The 25,147-nt window shown below is 28.9% G+C and overlaps 1 protein-coding gene across 20 annotated transcripts in view; it reads left to right on the top strand.

Moving 5' to 3' along the window:
- The window catches only part of LOC145293809 (potassium channel subfamily T member 2-like), a 659,145-nt gene that overhangs the window by 474,188 nt on the left and 159,810 nt on the right, over positions 1-25,147 (top strand). For all 20 annotated transcript variants that reach the window (XM_080140398.1, XM_080140404.1, XM_080140403.1 and 17 more), the window contains 2 exons: positions 4,401-4,497; positions 20,314-20,379. In XM_080140398.1, the coding sequence (XP_079996524.1) occupies positions 4,401-4,497; positions 20,314-20,379 (163 nt within the window). The remainder of the gene's footprint in view (positions 1-4,400; positions 4,498-20,313; positions 20,380-25,147) is intronic.

The raw sequence follows: 25,147 nt of genomic DNA, 5'->3' as shown, positions 1-25,147 counted from the left end.
GAGGAAAATTATTGACGGTGGTTTCAGCTAGTCGGGTGTTTCTTGAGAAACATTGGCCAGAGAATGGAGCTCAGACGAGCACCTGCCATGGAAATAACGATAGAACAATGACAGGCTCGCTACGTCTCTTCTGTGGGAAAGAGGTTGCAGGGTAGAGAAAAGGACATCCCCCACCAAGCCACGGAGTCTGTTTTGTACTCCGTCAAGGCAGGATAGGCTGTTTTTTGCAGCCCACGCCCAGATGTGGCAGCAGTACTCCATCTTTGGACGTACTTGGCTCTTATCAGAGAGGCGGTAGAACTCTCTATATAGGGATGGCCCGTACACGCCTATATACGCCTACAAAACAAAACTATCCAAATCTCAACTAAAATCAACTAAAATCAAGTTTCAAAAAGCACATATTCTTACAGAAAAGCATCTTACGAATCCAGCGAGTGTCAGAACGTCGGTTAAAATGTCAAAAGAGAGCAAAAAAGAAGGGTACAAAAATGGCCAATTGTTCTTCTTTCTTCTTTCTTCTTCTGCTTTCTTCTTTCTTTTGAGACGATGTATCTCGGTGTACGAACAGTCTCTGACAACAGTTCAAGCATCAATCGACTGCTCTTTACACGGAGAAGTGCAGTGACCCATCGCTTTTTAGCTAACTCCATAATTAAATAAGATTACGTGTAATAACAAGTTTTAAACACTATATACCCAATGTAGACAGACCACTTCGAACACGGAACTTCTCTCAAAAGGGACAGCTCCAAATAATACACCGGATGCTCACAGACATTCCAGTTTGCCAGTGGCCTATATTTCTTGGACGCTGAATATTTGAGGTGAACGTTAAGGTTTTTTCTTTAAACAGTAACCCACCAGTGTTAATGAAACTACGAAATCTTTATCTCAATTGATCAAAATTGTTATAAGAGTAACCTATCAGCAAGTACGACGTCAAAAAACAATGTTATAAAAACAAATAATTCTTCAGATTTTGGACTGTAAAATATGTACAAAATGTCAATGCTGTGACCAGGATTCGAACCTAGGTTAGCACGGCCACAATGTGGGGTCCTAACCTCTAGATGATCACGGCTAACACTGACGTCTGTCGCTCTTGGCAGAAAGACACATGACTACTGTCAAACTATTGAAAAATAAGGAGGAAACTTGAAATTCTCACGCATGCGCAAAAATACACTATAGCAACCATTGTTAAATGCAGCTGAATCTCTTCGCTCGCTAAGAAAAGTAGATCAGACCAGTTCTTCTAAGAACTCACCAAACGCCAAAGGAAATAAGTTAAATTAACCGCAAAAGAAACTGCAAGAAAGTCATTTTCTAAGAACTCACTGGAAGCTGACCAAAAAGAATCAAAATCCAAGCCCTAGCCACAAAAATAACTAGATATTGTGGCTACTATACACAATCTACTAATAAAAACAAGTAAGTTTTCTAAAATAAACTACAATAAATTAACCAAGTAACCTCACACTGTCACTAATTAGGACTTCATATAAAGATAACAACTACACTATTGGTGTATATACCGTTCCACACTTTAACTATTGGTGACGGGGCAGTATCTCAATTCTACGAGAGTTGTCTTGCTATAAGATAAGTGATATTATAGTAAGATACACATAAGTGTTATATGTTTACATTTAATAAAAAATGCCAAAGTCAGCACGTAGTAAAAAAGCTCAGAGAAATATAGACTATGAAAAAAACAAAGTCAAGGTATTATCTGAGCAAAAAGAATACTATCAGAAAAATGCTGAAATAATAAAAATTAAATATCATGCAAATCCTGAGGCAAAGAAGGCTGCCTCACGTGCTGACTCAAAAGCACGGTATAACAGGGATCCCGAGGGGAAAAAAACTGCCTCACGTGCTCTTTATAACAAAGAACCAGAAAAAAAGAAGGCTGCCTCACGTGCTGACTCAAAAGCACGGTATAACAGGGATTCTGAGGAGAAAAAAGCTGCCTTACGTGCTCTTTATAACAAAGAACCAGAAAAAAAGAAGGCTGCCTCACGTGCTCTTTATAACAAAGAACCAGAAAAAAAGAAGGCTGCCTCACGTGGTCTTTATAAGAAAGAACCAGAAAAAAAGAAGGCTGCCTCACGTGCTGACTCAAAAGCACGGTATAACAGGGATCCCAAGGGGAAAAAAGCTGCCTCATGCACAAACTATTATAAATATAAATATCAAAAACTGCCAAAGCTTTGCCAAAACGCCAAAGAATGAACCAAGAAAAATTTAATAGTGAAGGTATGAACATTTTAGAACTTTATAATACTCTAACTGTTTTATCAGAGAGGCGGTAGCACTCTCTATGTAATATAGAACCGATGGAGGACCAAGAGGCAACTCCTAAGGCCCAAAACCCAAAGACCTAAAACCCAGCAGGAAGCGACCTGCTACTAATGGAGGCGGCAATGAGCCGCCTCCTAAAAAAGACAATACTATCATGAATGTAAGTTTAAAAATAAGACTGTAAGTAAAAATACTAATTAACAAGAATAAAAAAGCATTGGAAATGCAAAAGGATATAGGGATGGTATGCCAAAAAGTATACAAACAAGATAGCTATGAATGGCTAGGCACATGGAAATAGAATTGCATCCAAAGTATAGCCCTATAGCTTTTTACAACCGTAATGATGGCACGGAATGAAGATTGGAGAAAAGCTATAGGGGTATACTTTGGATGCAATTCTATTTCCATATGCCTAGCCATTCATAGCTATCTTGTTTGTATACTTTTTGGCATACCATCCCTATATCCTTTTGCATTTCCAATGCTTTTTTATTCTTGTATAGATAGAGAATTGCATCATTAGTGAGATATCTTCTGGAGCGGTAGAAGGATCCCACCATTTTCCCAGCGACCTTGGCCACAGACTTGATGTATGTGTTCCATATAAGATCAGGTGTAAAGGTCAAACCCAGGAGCTTATCAAATCCTGGGGTCTCCCTTAGACGAGAGCCATCCATTTCAATTGATGCCAGATGGGGATCAGAGCGTTTATGATGTAGAGATAGGAGCTTGGTCTTAGATGCATTAAAGGTAACCAGCCACCTCTTTCCCCACTGTACCACGCGCTCAAGCTCAGAGGAGAGAGAATCAGAGAGAACATCATCATTTGCTTATTATTGTTATTAACAATATATTTATTTTTGTTATGACTTCATATATATATATATATATATATATATATATATATATATATTTCTTAAAAAACATATCTATTTATCTGTTAATAAAGTTTGGTACAAACAAAATTTTAAAATAATATTTTGATATTTCAGGAGAACTCTCTCTTATCAAAATTCAGACTTTTTTTCGTTTTCAGAAAAGCACTCTCCCATAATGTTTCATATATTTGTTGAAACGTGTCGCATATATTGTCTCTGGTTATTTGTTTTTGCTCATCTCCCATTTTGTCATTCTATTTTTTTTTTTTTTTTTTGCATTGTAGTCTTATTAAATAGGCACACACACACACACACACACATATGATAATAGCATTTAAATGCAAATGGAGATGAAATTAAATGAAAAATAAAAACAACTATTTTTTATTTATTTAAGAGAAAACCTAAAAATGAGGACATTAAAAGAAGAAAATAAAAACTAAAAATGCAACGCGTGTGGTTGGACATGTTTAATTTGCAGGAACCATAATGTTAAATTCTAGTAGATTATGTGAGAAATTTTTTAAAAATATATAAATTCTTTACAAAATGTATTATATATGGATGACAATTGTAAGAACTGGATTTGAACTTGAATGGTCCACCAGTATTTACTATTAATAGAGATACTATGCTGTTGTCTAAAGTTGAACATTGTGTTAACGTCGAGTTCCTGGACGATTGTGTACAATTAGTGGTTCATAGTAACTGTATGAATAACGTTTATTAACTGTTAAATAATCAAGGGTTGTAGTGAAGTAGAAAAAAATAAAAAATAAAAAAAATATATATAAGCCACAGCTGTTCCTTCCAAAAGGTCGAGCTCTTCAACGTCCAAAAATAATTCACCGTCATTTCTTCCAACAGTCGTTTCACTCTCTGCACTCTTCACACCTGCTTAAAAAAAAAGAAAAAAAAGTACCGTTTATATGCTGCCCATTTCTCCACTTATGCAAATTGACTATCAACCAGAGCCATCTAGTTTTCCATTTCTCCAAACAGCCAATTTGCAAAGGGGGACAACTCAAACCACACAGAGCCATCTAGTTTTCCATTTCTCCAAACAGCCAATTTGCAAAGGGGGACAACTCAAACCACAAGGATGCTTTCGTTTTAATTTGCAACATGTATCTTAAATGCAATTAATGTAATTAAATATTGTTCAACATTTCTTCTTATTTTAATGAATATATTTTTAATATTATTATTCAGGTAGAGTGGCTATCATTTTTGATTTAATCATTCGACTCCTAGCATGTCTACTCTACGCCATTCGTGTGGTGATTGATGATCAAGAAGACTACAATTGGTAAGCATAATACACTTCATAATGAAATAATAATACACTTTATAATGAAATAATAATACACTTTATAATGAAATAATAAATAATAATACACTTTATAATGAAATAATAATACTCTTTATAATAAAATAATGATACACTTTATAATGAAATAACACTTTATAATGAAATAATAATACACTTTATAATGAAATAATAAGTCACTTTATAATGAAATAATAATACACTTTATAATGAAATAATAAGTCACTTTATAATGAAATAATAATATACTTCATAATGAAATAATAATACACTTTATAATGAAATAACACTTTATAATAACAAAAACATGCAACAATGAAATACTGTATGATTAAAGTTTAATCAGTGTAAGGAAGCGGGATACACAGGGGATTTTCATGAGTTAATGCAGAAGATGCAAATTTTTGTGAACGGCTCTTTATATTGTCATTAGTTTTTTAATCATGAAAAAAGGTATTACATAGAAGAATTATTATTTCTCTTTTTGCTTTTTCTTACAATTGTTTTTGAAAGTGATATTCATAGTTTCCATTGTTATATGCATTTGTTATTAGCTAGTCTCCTGTCTTAAACCGAAGATCATTTCCACAATTTTTAGGACGATGTTGACCGACTCTACGTGAAAAAGAAAGAAGGTGTGAGAGGACTAGTTTGTATAGAAGACTGTGTGAATGACACAAAAAAACAATTAGCAAAACACTGAAAGGATAATCATGGCAGCGAGAGACACGGAAAAAACCGAGAAAATAGAAAGTAGAGAGACAAAGGATAAGACAAGAAAAGAAAAATGGGAAGAGAAACAACTACATGGACGATTCATAAGGATGACAAAAGATAAGAATAACGAAAACACTTGGACACGGATGCAAAAAGGACACTTAAACTGAGAAACTGAATCTCTAATAACTGCAGAACCAGATAACACAATAAGAACCAACTATATCAAAGCAGAGATTAACAAAGAACAAGAAAACAGCAAATGCAGACTCTGTAGACAAAGAGGCAAAACGATAAACCATAAAATAAGCAAATGCAGCAAACTGGCCCCCAAAAAATACAAGAACATGCACAAATAAGTGGGGAGGGCAGTACACTGGGAATTATGCAAACAACTGCATCTCGAACGCACAGGTAGATGGTACAAGCATAAACCAGCTACAGTACTTGAAAACGAAAATCACAAATTCGTATGGGACATGGACATCCAAACAAAACCCATCCAAGCAAGAAGACCGGATAATTAACAAGAAAGAAAAATCTTGTCAAATCGTAAACTTTGTTGTTCCAGCTGACCACAGGGTGAATATCAAAGAAATGGGAAAAAATGGAGCAAATACACAGAACTAGCCAGAAAGCTGAAAGGGATATGGATGATGAAGAAAATCAGGATAGTACCTATAATAGTAGGAGCACTAGGAACAATTCCAAAAAGTTGTGAAAAAGAATGGCAGAAATTAAAATCAGGGGAATGGCTGGAAAGCTACAACGAATTACAATAATGAAAACAGCTGAAATATTAAAGAAAACCCTTGAATGCACAGATTAAAACATGAGCGGGCCTGACAAATTGCTAGAGTGACAAAAGATGAAGAAGTGTTACATGGAAGCAAGAGCATTAAAGCTGAATATCTCTAAGTTTTCTATCCCTTCCCATTGCTCCATCACTGCCCCCCCCAAAAAGAGTGATACCAAATAGCCGAGAAGGGTCAAGGAGATGGAAAGGCCGAGGAGATAGCACTGACCAGTCATCAGCTGGATAAGCGCAAAGAGAACTGGGACCTTAAGGAGACTTATTGCCACTCAAATTCCAGTGGAGACTAATGGCTTCTGCCAGCGAGAAATCAATGGTAAGAGGCTGTTGCAATAACGCAAATTCATTCGCAAATTTTACCAAAAGAGGTGGAGAGAACTGGAAACCTGGGGGGGCTTGTTGTCAATTAGCTTCCAGGGAACACCACATGTTGTTGTCAAGGAGAGATCTCTGATGACCTGTGTAATAGCTCCTTGTGAGCCAATAATAATAATACCATAAACTAGCACCACACCAAATAAGTGAGGAGGGTCAAGGAGGATGGAAAGATTGAGAAACAAAAGCACTAGCCAGTCCTCCGCTGGATGAGTGCAAAGAGGACTGGGACCTTGGGAAGGCTTATTGCCACCCAAATTCTAGTGAAGACCAATGGTCACTGCCAACAAGAAATCAATGATAAGCGGCTGTTGCAAAAACGCAAATCCATCTGTAAAGGTTATCAAAAGTGGTGGAGAGTACTTTGTTGTCATTCAGACTCCAGATAACACCACAAGTTGTTTTCAATGAGAAATCTTTGATGACTCATGTAACTACTCCTAATGAGTAAAATAATAATAATAATAATAATAATAATAATAATAATAATAATAATAATAATAATAATAACTGAGAATTATGCACACAATTGCACCTTGAATATTCTGACAAATGGTACAGGTACAAGCACAAACAGGCAGCAGTACTTGAAAACGAAAATCACAAATTTCTATGGGATTTTGATATACAAACAGATAAACCCAGCCAAGCAAGAAGACCAGACATCATAATAGTTAATGAGAAAGAAAAGTTCTGCCAGATCGTAGATTTTGCTGTTCCAGCAGACTGCAGAGTGAATATCAACTAGCCAGAGAAGTGAAAGGGATATGGAAGAGGGAGAAAGTCAAGATAACACCAATAATAGTTGGAGCACTAGGAACAATACTGAAAAACATTTTAGAAAAGAATGGGACAGATTGAAATCAGAGAGATGACCGAGAAAAATACCATAATGAATAACAATAGTGAAAACAGCTGAAATATTAAAGAAAACCACTGAATGTTGAGACTAATGCATATAAGTCGGACATATAGAAGCTGCCACAAAGGTAAAACACAAATAAACCGCACATGGAATTACAAAACTGAAATATATAATTATAAGTCACCTGCCTCCCAAAAAAAAAGAATTGTAGCGTCAGTATAATCTGATGCCACATCAAATAATCGAGGAGGGTCAAGGATGAGGGAAAGACTGAGGAGAGTAAGCACTAACCAGACCTCCATTAGATGAGTGCAAAAAATACTGGGACCTTAAGGAGCCTTAATGCTGCCCAAATTCCAGTAAAGACTAAAGAGAAATCAATGGTAGACGGCCGTTGTGATGATGCAAATTAATTTGCAAAGGTTATTGAAAGAGGTGGAGAGTACTGAAAATCTGAGGAGGCTTGTTGTCACTTAGACTCCAGGCAAAACCACGTGTGAAAACTCCTAGTGAGTAATAATAATAACAACAAGGCCAACAGTTACTGACTCGTGTGAAACTCCTAGTAAATAGATAAAAATAAATTTAGTTTAAATTTATTAAAAAAATAAATTTTTAATTTTTCTAATAAATTACAAAAAAAAAAATGGATTTCAAAAATATTTTCAGTTTATATATTACTTTCCGCATTTTGGGTTTAATTATTATCATTTTTGTTTTGCTTTTTGTAATATTTGAATTTTTTTAGTTAAATGTAAGTATTCCGATATTGGTTAGTGATTAATTTTTACAATACTGATTAGCAATTGATTTATTACGATATTATTAAGTGATTTATTATTACGATATTGTTTAATGATTATTTATTACGATATTGTTTAGTGATTAATTAATGCGATATTATTTAGTGATTAATTTATTACGAGATTGTTTAGTAATTAATTATTACAATATTATTTAGTGATTAATTATTATGATATTGCTTAGTGATTAATTATTACGATATTGTTTAGTGATTAATTATTACAATATTATTTAGTGATTAATTATTACAATATTATTTAGTGAGTAATTATTACAATATTATTTAGTGATTAATTATTACAATATTGTTTAGTGATTAATATTTACGATATTGTTTAGTAATTGATTATTACAATATTATTTAGTGATTAATTATTACAATATTGTTTAGTGATTAATTATTACGATATTGTTTAGTGATTAATTATTACAATATTATTTAGTGATTAATTATTACAATATTGTTTAATGATTAATTATTACGATATTGTTTAGTGATTAATTATTACGATATTGTTTAGTGATTAATTATTACGATATTATTTAGTAATTAATTATTACAATATTATTTAGTGATTAATTATTACAATATTGTTTAGTGATTAATATTTACGATATTGTTTAGTAATTAATTATTACAATATTATTTAGTGATTAATTATTACAATATTGTTTAATGATTAATTATTACGATAGTGTCTAGTGATTAATAATTGCGATATTGTTTAGTGATTAATATTTACGATATTGTTTAGTGATTAAGTATTACAATATTATTTAGTGATTAATTATTACAATATTGTTTAATGATTAATTATTACGACATTGTTTAGTGATTAATTATTACGATATTGTTTAGTGATTGATTATTACAATATTGTTTAGTGATTAATTATTACGATATTGTTTAGTAATTAATTATTACAATATTATTTAGTGATAAATTATTACGATATTGCTTAGTGATTAATTATTACAATATTATTTAGTGATTAATTATTACGATATTGTTTAGTGATTAATTATTACGATATTGTTTAATGATTAATTATTACAATATTGTTTAATGATTAATTATTACGATATTGTTTAGTAATTAATTATTACGATATTATTTAGTGATTAATTATTACGATATTGTTTAGTGATTACTTATTAGGATATTGCTTAGTAATTAATTATTACAATATTATTTAGTAATTAATTATTACGATATTGTTTAGTGATTAATTATTACGATATTGCTTAGTAATTAATTATTACAATATTATTTAGTAATTAACTATTACCATATTGTTTAGTGATTAATTATTACGATATTGTTTAGTGATTAATTATTACGATATTGTTTAGTAATTAATTATTACAATATTATTTAGTAATTAATTATTACAATATTATTTAGTAATTAATTATTACGATATTGTTTAGTAATTAATTATTACAATATTATTTAGTAATTAATTATTACGATATTGTTTAGTGATTAATTATTACGATATTGTTTAATGATTAATTGTTACGATATTGTTTAGTGATTAATTATTACAATATTATTTAGTGATTAATTATTACGATATGGTTTAATGATTAATTATTACGATATTGTTTAATGATTAATTATTACAATATTATTTAGTGATTAATTATTACGATATTGTTTAGTGATTAATTATTACGATATTGTTTAATGATTAATTATTAGGATATTGTTTAGTGATTAATTATTACGATATTGTTTAATGATTAATTATTACGATATTGTTTAATGATTAATTATTACGATATTGTTTAGTGATTAATTATTACGATATTGTTTAATGATTAATTATTACAATATTTATTAGTGATTAATTATTATGATATTGTTTAGTGATTAATTATTACGATATTGCTTGATGATTAATTATTACGATATTGTTTAGTGATTAATTATTACAATATTGTTTAGTGAATTATTATTACAATATTGTTTGGTGATTAATTTATTACAATATTGTTTGGTGATTAATTTATTACAATATTGTTTCGTAATTAATTTATTACAATATTGTTTGGTGATTAATTATTACCATATTGTTTAGTGATTAATTATTACGATATTGTTTAGTGATTAATTATTACAATATTGTTTAGTGAATTATTATTACAATATTGTTTGGTGATTAATTTATTACAATATTGTTTGGTGATTAATTTATTACAATATTGTTTGGTAATTAATTTATTACAATATTGTTTGGTGATTAATTATTACGATATTGTTTAGTGATTAATTATTACGATATTGTTTAGTTATTAATTATTACAATATTGTTTAGTGATTAATTATTACAATATTGTTTGGTGATTAATTATTACAATATTGTTTGGTGATTAATTTATTACTGTTGAATTGTTATGTGGGTGTGTTGATGCTTGAATTATAGCAGAGACGTTTAGCTGAACAAATGATTTATTAATATATATATGCATAAGGAAAAGATATACACATATTTACTAGCCCATGTCCGAGCGGGGAAGTGAGGTCCTTGTATATATTCACACGCTGAGGAGCCAGAGCTGTTGCGCGTATGAAAGTAGTTCTATGATATTACTACATCCCCCTTACCAGATAGATAAAAAAAACATTGTTCAAATGTTTATTATATGCACCAGTACATATATTATTACTATCTTTTTGGCCTATGTATTTCACGGCCACATTTTGTGTTATATGTTGATTGTTTTGGTGTTAGTTGGTGTAAGCTATTGTTTGTGTTAGTGTGTTTACTTTGTGATGATGTGATGTGATCATTGAAATGAACCTGCTTACGGGTAGATGTTCCAGTCACCCTTATTTGGACTCTGTTTCGTCTTTTTGAAGATACATCTGGGAGTTGAAGGATGTATGATCTGGGTTCTTCACGTTTACTTAAACTGTTGCTGGTTTCCATTTCCCTGTTTGATTATGTAGCACTTGAACATTTTGTCCAGGGACAAGTGCTGGTAAATCATGAGCTGTTCTGTCACGATACATTTTCTGCATATCCTGTCTATGTTCTAGTTGTTCATGGATATGGTCAGGGTTGGGAAATCTGGGATTTGGAATTTTCACAATTATGTTTGATCCCATAATGCGGTTGTTTAAAAGTTTACCAGGGCTTGGTAACTTGTGACTGATTGGTGTTGTTCGTAGACATAGCATTGCTAAATTAGGGTCTCTGCCTGCTTGCTTTGCCTTGATTAGTGTCTTTTAACTGTTTGGATTTGACGCTCAACAAAGCCATTAGATCTTCGGAAATTTCGGGATGACGTTATGTGGTCAAATTGCCATTGTTGGGCAAATTCTCTGAATGCTTTACTGGAATAGTGTGGTCTGTTGTCACTAATGATTCTGGTGGGAATACCATGCACCGAGAAAATCTGTTTCATTGCTGAGATGACCATGTTGCTTGTAGTTAAGCTAGTCATTTTCCTTATAATTAGAAATTTGCCGTAATCAGTAATTATTAGATATTCTTGATCATCACAGTGAAACAAGTCAGTTCCCACAACTTCCCATGCTCTGCTGGGGATGTCATGTGGTTGTAGAGTTTCCTTTAGTTGTGCTCGAAGATTTTCTTCACATATTGAACATTTCTTGATCATGTTTTCAATATTAGAATTAATCTTCTCCCAGTATACAGCATCTCTGACTTGAAGACGTGTCTTTTCAATACCTTGATGGCTGTAATGAAGCTGGTTTAAAATGATTTTCTGTTGGTTTCTGGAATAATAATCCTTGACCCCTTCATGATGATACCATCATTGACAGATACTTCATCTCTGTATGACTAGTATGATCGTATTGCTGGCGGTACTTTATTGAATCTGGCCATCCTGTTGTTATGATTTCTTGCAGCTGATCAAGTACTGGATTAGCCTTTGTATCGTAATAATTAATCACTAAGCAATATCGTAATAATCAATTACTAAACAAGATCATAATAAATCAAACACTAAACAATATCGTAATAAATAAAAAACTATACAGTATCGTAATAAATTAATCCCTAAGCAATATCGTAATCAAATCAATCACTAAACAATATCGTAATAATAAATTACTAAGCAATATCGTAATAATAATCACTAAATAATATCGTAATAATGAATCACTAAACAATATCGTAATAATTAATCACTAAACAATGTCATAATAAATTGATCACTAAACAATATCGTAATAATAAATCACTAAACAATATCGTAATAATTAATCACTAAGCAATGTTTTAATAAATTAATCACTAAACAATATCGTAATAATTAATCACTAAGCAATATTTTAATAAATTAATCATCATCATCATGACAGGCTCCTTGTCTGGACCAATGTGACTCTTCCTCTCCAGAGTTTCCTGTCTTCCATCAGTTGCCTCAGATCTTCAGGTTCACAGTTGGCGTCGTATGCTATTTGTTGGATGTACGTGGATCTAGGTCGTCCTCTGCTTGCGCGTCCGTGTCGTGGAGTCCATAGCAATATATCACTCACCAATTCATGCTTGCTCCTCAGACAATGACCGGCAAATCGTAGGCGTCTTTCTCTAATGGTATTAGATATGGCAGGTAGATTGCCATAAAGTTGCTGCTTCGTGGGATGATTTTGCCAAGATATATTTAATATTGTTCTTAGCATAATGGTGTATGTGCCGTCTAGTTTTCTTTCCAATCTTTTGGTGAGTGTGCAGGTTGTAGCACCGTAAACAAGAACAGACTCTACCACTGCCCTGAAGAACTGTCTTTTCAATCACTAAGCAATATTGTAATAAATTAATCACTAAGAAATATCGTAATAAATTAAACACTAAACAATATCGTAATAAATCAATCACTATTCAATATCGTAATAATTAATCACTTAGCAATATCGTAGTCGTAGTAATATCATAGAACTAGTTTCATACGCGCAACACCTGTGGCCCCTTGGCGTATGAATATATACAAGGACTTCACTTCCTGCTCGGATATGGGCTAGTTAAAATGTGTATATCTTTTCCGTATGTATGTATATGTATATATCAATAAATCATTTGTTCATCTAAGCGTCTCTGCTATAATTCAATTATTAACACACCCACACAACAATTCAACATGGTGGCAACGATGAGGTTTTTAAAAAGAAACATGGTTTTAAAAAAACAAAAAAAAATCAAGACGTGACGGGAAAAAAAACAAACAAACAACGGAAAACAAACTCCGATAAAATGCTATGGTAAAATGCCATGCAAATACAATGGAACAGACTGGCACAACAATGTTTTTTACATTGTAGACGCACAAGTGCCAGCAGTTCTAGGATTACCTCACTAGAACAGCTCAAATTACTCACCCTACACTGCACAATCAGGAAAGAGGATAGACATCAGCCTCCTGTTGCAACACCAGTCAATACAATAAAAGACCTGATGCAGATGCACCCAGATCAGTTTGATAAAATTGGTTCCATGCCAGGCTCTGTGCGACTATCACTCAACAAAAGCATATCACCGCACATCGATGCACCTAGAAAAACACCAATTGCTCTAAAAGACAAGATAACGCAGGAACTTGATAACATGGTCGAAAACAATATTATCAAAAAGGTGACAGAACCAACAGTCTGGGTTTCGAGTTTAGCATACTCACATAAAAAAGATGGGAGCCTGAGAATATGTTTAGACCCAAGATACCTGAATACAGCACTCAAAAGACCACATCATGCCATTGCTGCAGTGGAAGAGCTAACACACCATTTTTCAGGTGCCAAGCTATTTTCTAAACTCGACGCTAAGCTGGTTATTGGTCGATACACCTGGACAGTGTTTATCAACCACTAACAACATTCCAATCTCCTTATGGTAGGTACTGTTTTCAGAGACTACCATTTGGATTGAGTGCATCGCAGGATATTTTCCAAATGAAGATGGACCAGATACTTGAACAAGTTGATGGTGCAGTGGGAATCACTGACGATGTTGTTGTCTATAGTAAAACGGATGAAGAACACAACCAGATTCTACAAAACCTCAAGAATGCACCATTTCTTTGGGAAGAACACCACAAGGAATGTTTTGAAAAACTCAAAACAGCAGTTAGCCAAAATTCTACATTTTTTAACACGATTGAAATACCAACACTACAAACGGACGCAAGTTTAAAAGGACTTGGAGCTGAATTAATGCAAAACAAAAAAATCTATGCATATGCACCAAAGTCTCTAACGGACACTGAAAAGCACTATGCATGCATAGAAAGAGAATTTCTTGCAATTGTATTTGAGGTCCAAAAATTCCACATATACTTATACGGCCGTAAATTTAAGGTACTCACCGATTATAAGCAACTTATCATGATTTTACAGAAGTCACTGACTAGTGCAACTCATAGACTGCAGCGAATGCTGATCAGGTTACAGAAATATCAGATGTATATAGATTACATACCAGGACGGGAAATGACTCTAGCCGTCTCCCTAGCACTGAAAACACAGACACAATTGACTTAGACATGCGAGTCCATTTAGTGAGATTCAGCCTGAACGGGATAAAAAAGGATATTATTTAGTGATTGATTTATTACGATATTGTTTAGTGATTGATTTATTACGATATTGTTTAGTGATTAATTATTTGGATATTGTTTAGTAATTAATTATTACCATATTGTTTAGTAATTAATAATTACGATATTGTTTTTGGATTAATTTATTACGATATATCTTAGTGATTTAATTATTACGATATTGTTTAGCGATTTATTTTTACGACATTGTATAGTGATTAATTGTTACGATATTGTTTATCGATAAATTATTACGATATTGCTTGGTGATTAATTATTACGATACTGCTTAGTGATTAGTGATTACGATATTGTTTATTGATTAATTTATTACAGTATTATTAAGTGATTAGTTACGATATTGTTTAGTTCATTTGTTCATTGCGATATTACTTAGTGATTAATTTCAAAGATATATTAAAGTGATTGATTTATTACGATATAATTTAGTGTTTGATTTATTACGATATTTTTTAGTGATTGATTATTACAATATTGTTTAGTGATTGATTATTACGATATTGTTTAGTGATTGATTATTACGATATTGTTTAGTGATTAATTATTACGATATTGTTTAGTGTTTAATTTATTACAATATTGTTTAGTGTTTAATTTATTACGATATTGTTTAGTGTTTAATTTATTACGATATTGTTTAGTGATTGATTATTACGATATTGTTTAGTGTTAAATTTATTACAATATTGTTTAGTGATTAATTATTACAATATTGTTTAGTGTTTAATTTATTACGATATTGTTTAGTATTTAATTTATTACTATATTGTTTAGTGATTAATTTATTACGATATTGTTTAGTATTTAATTTATTACAATATTGTTTAGTGTTTAATTTATTACGATATTGTTTAGTGATTGATTTAATACAATATTGTTTAGTGTTTAATTTATTACAATATTCTTTAGTGTTTAATTTATTACGATATTCTTTAGTGTATAATTTATTTACAATATTGTTTAGTGTTTAATTTATTACGATATTTTTTAGTGATTAATTATTACAATATTGTTTAGTGATTGATTATTACGATATTGTTTAGTGATTAATTTATTACAATATTTTAGTGTTTAATTTATAACGATATTGTTTAGTGATTAATTTATTACGATATTGTTTAGTGTTTAATTTATTACGATATTGTTTTGTGATTGAGTATTACGATATTGTTTAGTGATTGATTATTACGATATTGTTTAGGGTTTAATTTATTAACATAATTGTTTAGTGTTTAATTTATTACGATATTGTTTAGTGTTTAATTTATTACAATATTTATTAGTGTTTAATTTATTACGATATTGTTTAGTTATTGATTATTACGATATTGTTTAGTGTTTAATTTATTACAATGTTGTTTAGTGATTGATTATTACGATATTGTTTAGTGATTAATTTATTACAATATTGTTTTTAGTGTTTAATTTATTACGACATTGTTTAGTGTTTAATTTATTACAATATTGTTTAGTGTTTAATTTATTACGATATTTTTTAGTGTTTAATTTATTACAATATTGTTTAGTGATTAATTTATTACGATATCATTTAGTGTTTAATTTATTACGATATTGTTTAGTGTTTAATGTATTACAATATTGTTTAGTGTTTAATTTATTACGGTATTGTTTAGTGATTCATTATTACGATATTGTTTAGTGATTGATTTATTACAATATTGTTTAGTGTTTAATTTATTAGGATATTGTTTAGCATTTAATTTATTACGATATTGCTTAGTGATTAATTATTACAATATCGTTTAGTGATTAATTATTACGATATTGTTTTGTGATTAATTATTATGATATTGTTTAGTGATTAATTATAACGATATTGTTTAGTGATTAATTAGTACAATATTGTTTAGTGAGTAATTATAACGATATTGCTTAGTTATTGATTATTACGATATTGTAAAGTGATTATTTATTACGATATTGCTTAGTGATTAATTATTACGATATTGTTTAGTGATTAGTTATTGCGATATTGTTTAGTGATTAATTATTACGATATTGTTTAGTGATTAATTATAACGATATTTTCAGTGATTAATTATTACGATATTGTTTAGTGGTTAATTATTACGATAGTGTTCAGTGATTATTTATTACGATATTGTTTAGTGATTGATTATTACGATATTGTTTCGTGATTAATTATTACAATATTGTTTAGTGATTAGTTATTACGATATTGCTTAGTGATTAATTATTACAATATTGCTTAGTGATTAGTTATTACGATATTGCTTAATGATTAATTATTACGATATTGTTTAGTGATTGATTATTACGATATTGCTGAGTTATTAATTATTACAATATTTTTTAGTAATTAGTTATTACAATATTGTTTAGTGATTAGTTATTACAATATTGCTTAGTGATTAGTTATTACGATATTGCTTAGTGATTAATTATCATGATATTGTTTAGTGATTCATTATAACGATATTTTCAGTGATTAATTATTACGATATTGTTTAATGGTTCATTATTACGATATTGTTAAGTGGTTAATTATTACGATAGTGTTCAGTGATTTATTGTGATGATATAGTTTAGTGATTTATTCATTACGATATTGTTTAATGATTTATAACGATATTATTTATTAATTATTACGATATTGGTTAATGATTAATTATTACAATAGTGTTTAGTGATTGATTTGTAACGATAATGCTTAAGGATTAATTTATTACGCTATTGTTCAGTGATTAATTTATTACAATATTGTTTAGTGATTAATTATTTCGACATTGTTTAGTGATTGATTTATTAGGATATTGTTCAAGGATTAATTTATTACGATATTAGTTATTGATTAATTATTATGATATTGGTTAATGATTAATTATTACGATAGTGTTTAGTGATTGATTTCTAACGATATTGCTTAATGATTATTGTACTATCATATTGTTTAGTGATAATTTCTTACAATATTGTTTAGTAATTAATTTATCACGATGTTTTTCGTTATAAATTGGGACGATATTGTTTAGTGTTTAATTTATTTCGATATTGTTTAGTGATAGATTATTAAGATATTGTTTAGTGATTTATTAATACGATATTGTTTAGTGATAAAGTATTAGGATATTGTTAAGTGATTCATTTATTAGGATATTGTTTAGTGATTAATTATTTCAATACTTTTAAGTGATTTATTATCACGATATTGTTTTCTGATTAATTTTTTCCGATATATCTTAGCTCTTACTTTTAACAATATTGTTTATTAATCAATTATTACGATATTGTTAAGTGATTTTTTTACGATATTTCCTATTGATTAATAATTATTATATTATTTAGTGATTAATTATTACGATATCGTTTAGTGATTAATTTATTACGATATTGTTTAGTGATTAATTATTACAATATTGTTTAGTGATTAATTATTACGATATTGTTTAGTGATTAATTATTACAATATTGTTTAGTGATTAATTATTACGATATTGTTTGGTGATTAATTATTACAATATTGCTTAGTGAATAATTTATTACAATATTGGTTAGTGATTTATTAATACGATTTTGTTTAGTGGTTAATTATTACGATATTGCTTAGTGATTACTTACTATTGTTTAGTGATTAATTATTACGATATCGTTAATGCTTAGTCATTACGAGATTGTTTAGTGATTAATTATTACCATATTGGTTAGTGATTAATTGTGACGATATTGTTAAGTGCTTGATTTATTACGATATAGTTAAGTGTTTAATGTATTACAATATTGTTTAGTGATTAATTATTACGGTATTGTTTAGTGCTATTTTTATGATATTGTTTAGTGATTAATTTATTACGATATTTTTTAGTCATTGATTTATTGCGATATTGTTTACTGTTTACTTTATTACGATATTTTAGTGATTAATTATTACGATATTTTTTAGTGATTGATTTATTACGATATTGTTTTATGATTGATTATTACGGTAATATTTAGTGATTAATTATTAGGATATTGCTTAGTGAGTAATTATTACGATATTGTTCAGTGATTAATTTTACGATATTATTTAGTGGTTAATTATTCCGATATTGTTCAGTGATTATTTTTGACGATATTTTTAGTGGTTAATATTACGATATAGCTTAGTGATTAATTATTACGATATTGTTTAGTGAGTAATTACTAATTAAACGGAGTTGCTATAAACTATAATTAATTTTTTACGATATATCTTAGCTATTACTTTTAACAATATTGTTTATTGATCAATTATTACGATATTGTTAAGTGATGTTTTTACGATATTGCTTATTGATTAATTATTATTATATTGCTTATTGATTAATTATTATTATATTGTTTAGTGTGTGATTTGTTACGATATTGTTTAGTGATTATATGTTTCGATGTTTTCAGTGATTAATTATGACGATATCGTTGAGTGATTGATTTATTACGATATTGTTTCGTGATTCATTTATTACGATATTGTTTAGCGATTATATTTTTCGATATTTTTAGTGATTAATTATGACGATATCGTTGAGTGATTGATTTATTACGTTATGTTTTAGTGATTAATTATTACGATATTACTTAGTGATTAATTATTACGACATTGTTTAGTGATTAATTTTTACGATATTATTTAGTGATTAATTATTCTGATATTGTTTAGTGATTATTTTTTACGATATTATTTAGTGGTTAATATTACGCTATTGCTTAGTGATTAATTATTACGGTATTGCTTAGTGATTAATTATTACGATATAGCTTAGTGATTAATTATTACGATATTGTTTAGTGGGTAATTACTAATTAAACCGAGTTGCTATAAACTATAATTAATTTTGTTTATTATAATATTGCTTTAATCTTTGTTTATAAATCTTCTAATACTTGTGGATTTGTGAAGAATTTGAAAGCCAAAAGTAATTTTCTGTCTCTCATATCAAATCCTCAATGGACACAAAATCATTCAGTTGTATTCTTCATCTGTCTAATAAGAAATTATAGCAGAATTTATGTTTGCAATATTTTCATCAATTACTAAATGAATAAAATGTTACAAATGTAATTTTACTTGTATATATATATGAACTGATTTGTTATATATATTGTGAAGTACGTTTTTTTTTTTTGTTTTTAACAGTAAGTTAATGTGAGATAAAACAGTTCAACGCTTATATGGTTTAATATTTATAATTATAACGACAGATAAAATGTAGATTAATTAAAGAAGAATCACTTTAAAACCAAAGCAGCATAAATATTGAACATATCCTTAGATCCTTAATAACCATCATAGTATTTTAGAAAGAAAAGTTATTCTTACCTGATGATATAGTGCACAAGTAATAAGAAATACGTTAGATATCTAATTAAAGAATATAATATACACATACTTTTTAAAGAAATAAGAATTTGATTTCTCTCTTTTTCTTAACGATTTTTCAATTATTTTCTTAAAATAACAGCTTTTTTTTATTTAATCAATTGAAATGTTTATTGAGATGAATAATTTGTATTATTTATTCATTTATTGCGGACTATTATACTCATCTTCTGGTTGTTTCACGACGTTTCGGCCAACTATTCTTTTTTTTTAATTTGTTTATATGAGCTTAAACTTATTGTTTTTTTTATACAGTGATGGACATCCATGTGAATCTGTTGACGAAAATACAAATGAGACATCTTCCTCTCTCATTAACTGGTGAGATGATACATTCAATTACTGATCATTTTATTGTATTTACTAGCATTGAATTATGAAATTGAGCCTTGAATTTTGCATTTGATGCTCACTGGATGTTTTGAACAGGATTGTTAATACATCCATTAAGCGGGTTTTGTAACATTTATTTCTTACCTATGTTTTACAGGGTTAGATTTGTCCTTAGAAAAAAACAATAAATTACAGGAAGACAAATAGGATTTTAGAGGCAAATAATAATGTTTATTATGATGATTAAAGAACAAATATATTATCTATTAAATATTCTACTAAATCTGAGTTAATCAACGTTTATTTCCCTAAAATTCTTTTTTCCTTTAATGCGTAAATATTACTTTGTTCTGCGATAGGATACGTTTGAAATATTAAGATATGTTTGAAAAAAATCTATTTTAATTATTCTAATTTTTATTATCAGAACAACTGTGTTATTTATGTCTTTCCCTCACCCTCTATCAGTGTGTTGATACAACCACTCTCTAATGTTTCTTAATATTCTTGTGAGCATCTATAGAAAGATTGACTCTTTTCAGTTACTTCTATAAGTAGACTGACATTATTTTGAGTTAGGCAATAAGGATTTCTTAACAGATGTATCATCGTTTATAAATTTTCAAGCGTATTCAGTGGAACAAATATCAGCAGTGATTATGACCCAAGAGGTCACATGGCTGATAATTTAGTACAATGATCTAAGGATCATTGTTGGTTGTGTTTTTGATAATCTATAGAAAAATTGAGACATTATTTTAATTTTCATAAAACTTTGGATTCAAAACTCACCAATAACAAAACCTATTATGGTTGGTATATATATATATATATATATATATATATATATATATATATATATATATATATATATATATATATATATATATATATATACTAGCTGTACCCGGCCACGCGTTGCTGTGGCTCAGTTTGTTAAAATGGAACACATTCCTCAAGAAAAATTGCATTTTGTTCGTTTATTTACTTTTATTATTTTTTGCAATTTTTTTTTTATCAATAAAAGTTGGGGGGTTTTCTCCAAAAAAAATTAATTTTTTACCATAAAATGTTAGGTGAAAGTTTTTTGTTTTGTTTTTTTTTTTTTCAAGAAAACTTGCACTTTTTTTCTAAAGAAATTTGGCAGTAAACGTTTCTTTTTGAAAACGGAATTTTTATAATAAAAAGAACAGATGAATGCTTTATATGAACATTGTAAATAGTTAGGTGAAAGTAGAGAAAAGTTTGTTTTTTTTCAAGAGACTCTACAAATTTTTTTTCAACAGATGGTAAGAAAAACAGAAAACATACTTCCATCATTAATTATGCAAAAAAAAAAAATAAAGTGTAAAACTTTCTGTTATTAATGTTTGCTAAAAAATAAATACAGTAAACTTCGCTGAAGTGTTAGCATATGCTGCATCTTTAAAAGTTGGTTCATGCTGACAATTAAATAAAATAAACGTCTAAAAATTAGTAAAAATAAGTAACATCATGAATGACGGCTCTTGGGGGGAGGCAAGTAAGTAGGAACAACACAATCATTTGTGTAAAATAATTAATATTTGAGAAATTGTAAACAATAACAAAAACACCTGATACAAAATGCAGTAAAATTCAAGTATCTTTTATACGTGCTGAAACTGTGTTTAAGTTATTTTTATTTCATTTCTTTTATTAAAAGTTGTCTTTCCAACAATTAACTGGTTGCATGTCATTTAATCATTGGGGACTTCACTCTTGGAAAATTATATAAAAAATCTATGACTATCACTAACTCTAAATTTGGGAGTGCAACTCGAACTTAGGGTTAGTGGTAGATAAGTCATTTGTTAGGTGTGTCAGACATTTTGTGAAAAATATTTAATAATTCCATCCGTTTTCCAAGCTTATAACTCCTTGAAAAATGTAATTCAAGCCTTAATTTTTCTTTTCAATTAAAGGAGCAAGGACTAAGGTTTCATTAAAAAAAACAAAAAAACAACGTGTTAAAAAAAAAGTTTTAAACAGGTAAATTTCTAAAAAACACTACTTTTTTGTTTTAAATTTGAATATATTATATATTGATCTTTTATTTGTGATATATAAAACTTTGGTGAGTAAATTAATTATTTACTTTTTAATAGACATTTGAAAATGGGGGGGGGGCTTGAATAAAAAAAAAAACGTTTGTCTAAAATATTATATTCGATTTATTCGAAAGAGCATAAAATTTCACATTGACGTAAAAATAGAATCAATAAAAAGATTTTGATAGATTTTTAAAGTTTAAAAATTGAAAATACTGAACTCGTAAAATTCAATTAATTTCGTAAAATTCAATTAATTTCATTACTGTTTTTAAAAAATAAAAAAATAATATTTCTATTACTTTTTATACAACTTTAATAGTTTATTTTGGAAGTATAATCCATAAAGAAAATAAACAACCCACTTTTAAAAGAGAAATTGCGAGTTTTTTATATTTTATTCGCAGTTTCGCGTTAGGGGTGTCAAAAATTCATACAAAATTCTGATACAGCTAGTCATTTAAGGCTTACTCCTTAAGCGATAAGCGGACATTTGTTTATTATTTTTTTTTTTATTCAGTGTGTAAAATCCACTTTGAACAACATATTTGGAAATTAGAAAAATAAAAAAAAAATTTTTAAACTTTGTTTTAGCATGTTAAAAGTATTTAGTTTGGTAGATAATTAAATTCTACTGTGTTTGGTATAAGTTCTTTTGTTTTTTTTGCTGTTGTTTCTTGCTTTTTAGAATTTTTGACTAAGAGGGTTTGCTTAGATCGTATTTTAAACAAAACTAAGGAGGTTGGAATGCCCCCCCCCCCTAAAATGTACTTGGAAAAATCGATTTTATAGCGAGATTCAAGAATGGTTAGCCGAAAAAAAAGGTGAAAAACAAAACAAATAATCAATGAATAATTGTTACCAAAGGCAATAAATGTTACTTTTTTACTTACATGAATGAGTTTATTTTATGGTTTAAAGTATTTTCAAGCGATTTTCTTTATTTTTTAATCTAAAATTGCGGGTGTGTGGGTGCAAAATATCTCCAGATTTTCTAGAATTCCCCACTAGATTGCAAACGAAATCTCCAGATCTAGTGGGAAAACCACTTAATTGGAAACACTGGTCACATGACGCAAGCGGTGATAAATAATTGTCCATAAATAAAAAAAAATTGCCTATCGGTACAAAGAAAACCACCTATTTATTATAGAAAAATTAAGTATAATGTTATAATTAAAAAGAGATATATAGAAACACGCATGAGTACAGTAAACATATTATACCAAAATGTCAAAGCAATCATTTATTTATTTAGACTATAAATTACGAACGAACCAAGAGTTACATTTATATATATATATATATATATATATATATATATAATAGAACCCCAAATATAAATAACACCGTAAGGCGAGGCAAATACCGTAACCAGGGTTCAGTCAACATCGTATTCCACATCGAAAATTGAAAGAAAACAAACCTTAGTGCCACCGTATCCCGAGGTTATACGATGTATCTATCTATCTATCTATCTATCTATCTATCTCTTTATATATATTAGTCCTCGCGTGAAAGAGCAGGACACAAAATGTTTTAAATAATAATAATAATAATAGAATAACAATAACAAAGACGAGGACTACTATTGACCATAACCAGTTATATAACCAGATATATAGTCCTTTTGAAATTTTCTTCTCTATTTTTCTCGTTATTTACTGAATATTTTTAATGAAACCTATATGAAATATGTTCCTTATTAAATTTTTAAGATTTTCTATTCTGAAAGAAGTTTAAAAAAATTTAATCTAAAAAAGTTATTTTAAAGTTTTTGTTTAAAAAAATTCAGATTTTCTCATTATTCAGACCTGTATTACAAAGAGGGGGTTGCAAAAAATGAGTTGTGGTGTGAGGAGAAATACAAACTGAAACAGAGAGAATATTCAGACCTGTAATAATACAAAGAGGGGGTTGCAAAAATGAGTTGTAGTATGAGGAGAAATACAAACTGAAACAGAGAGAATATTCAAACCTGTAATAATACAAAGAGGGGGTTGCAAAAATGAGTTGTGGTGAGAGGAGAAAACTGACATAGAAGGAGAGTTTTAAAATATAATCTTGAAAAGATAAGATACAAGTTAGAAAAGCATTTCATCCAAGACATGAAAATTGTTAAACAAAATGTTTTTACTATAGGCTTTAAAAAAATAAAGGTACAAGATTCAATTTGAAATTTATTTATCTTCAAAGTGCACTTCTATAAATTTATCAAAGTAAGGTATAAAAATTTAATTTAAATTGATTCAAAAAATTACCTTGGATTTATTTTATGTAATGTACATTTTGTTGCAATTTAAAAACATTATCTTTCATCTAGCAATTAATGATATAGATATAAAATTTTCAATGATTTTTTTTTTTAAAGTGCAACAGAATGTACATTACATAAAATAAATCCAAGCATGGATTAGCCTCATCAGCCATCTCAGGACCCACCGACCCCCGACGCCGAACTGATTGATACCTTGGTCATCGTCGACTTCGACGGACGAGCAAGAGATATATACATAGCTCTATGTATATATGTATGTATGTATGCATGTATATATACATAGTATTTATATATGTATGTATGTATGTATATATGCATGTATATATATATATGATGTATGTATGTATGTATGCATGTATATATATATATATACATAGCTCTTGGTATGTCAGGTCATGTCATATGCTAC

The sequence above is a fragment of the Euprymna scolopes genome, chromosome 15 (assembly GCF_053919585.1).
Source record: "Euprymna scolopes isolate OS-2025 chromosome 15, ASM5391958v1, whole genome shotgun sequence".
NCBI lineage: Eukaryota > Metazoa > Mollusca > Cephalopoda > Sepiida > Sepiolidae > Euprymna > Euprymna scolopes.
The sequence above is the reverse complement of the archived record's forward strand: the minus strand, read 5'-3'. Positions and strand labels throughout refer to the sequence as shown.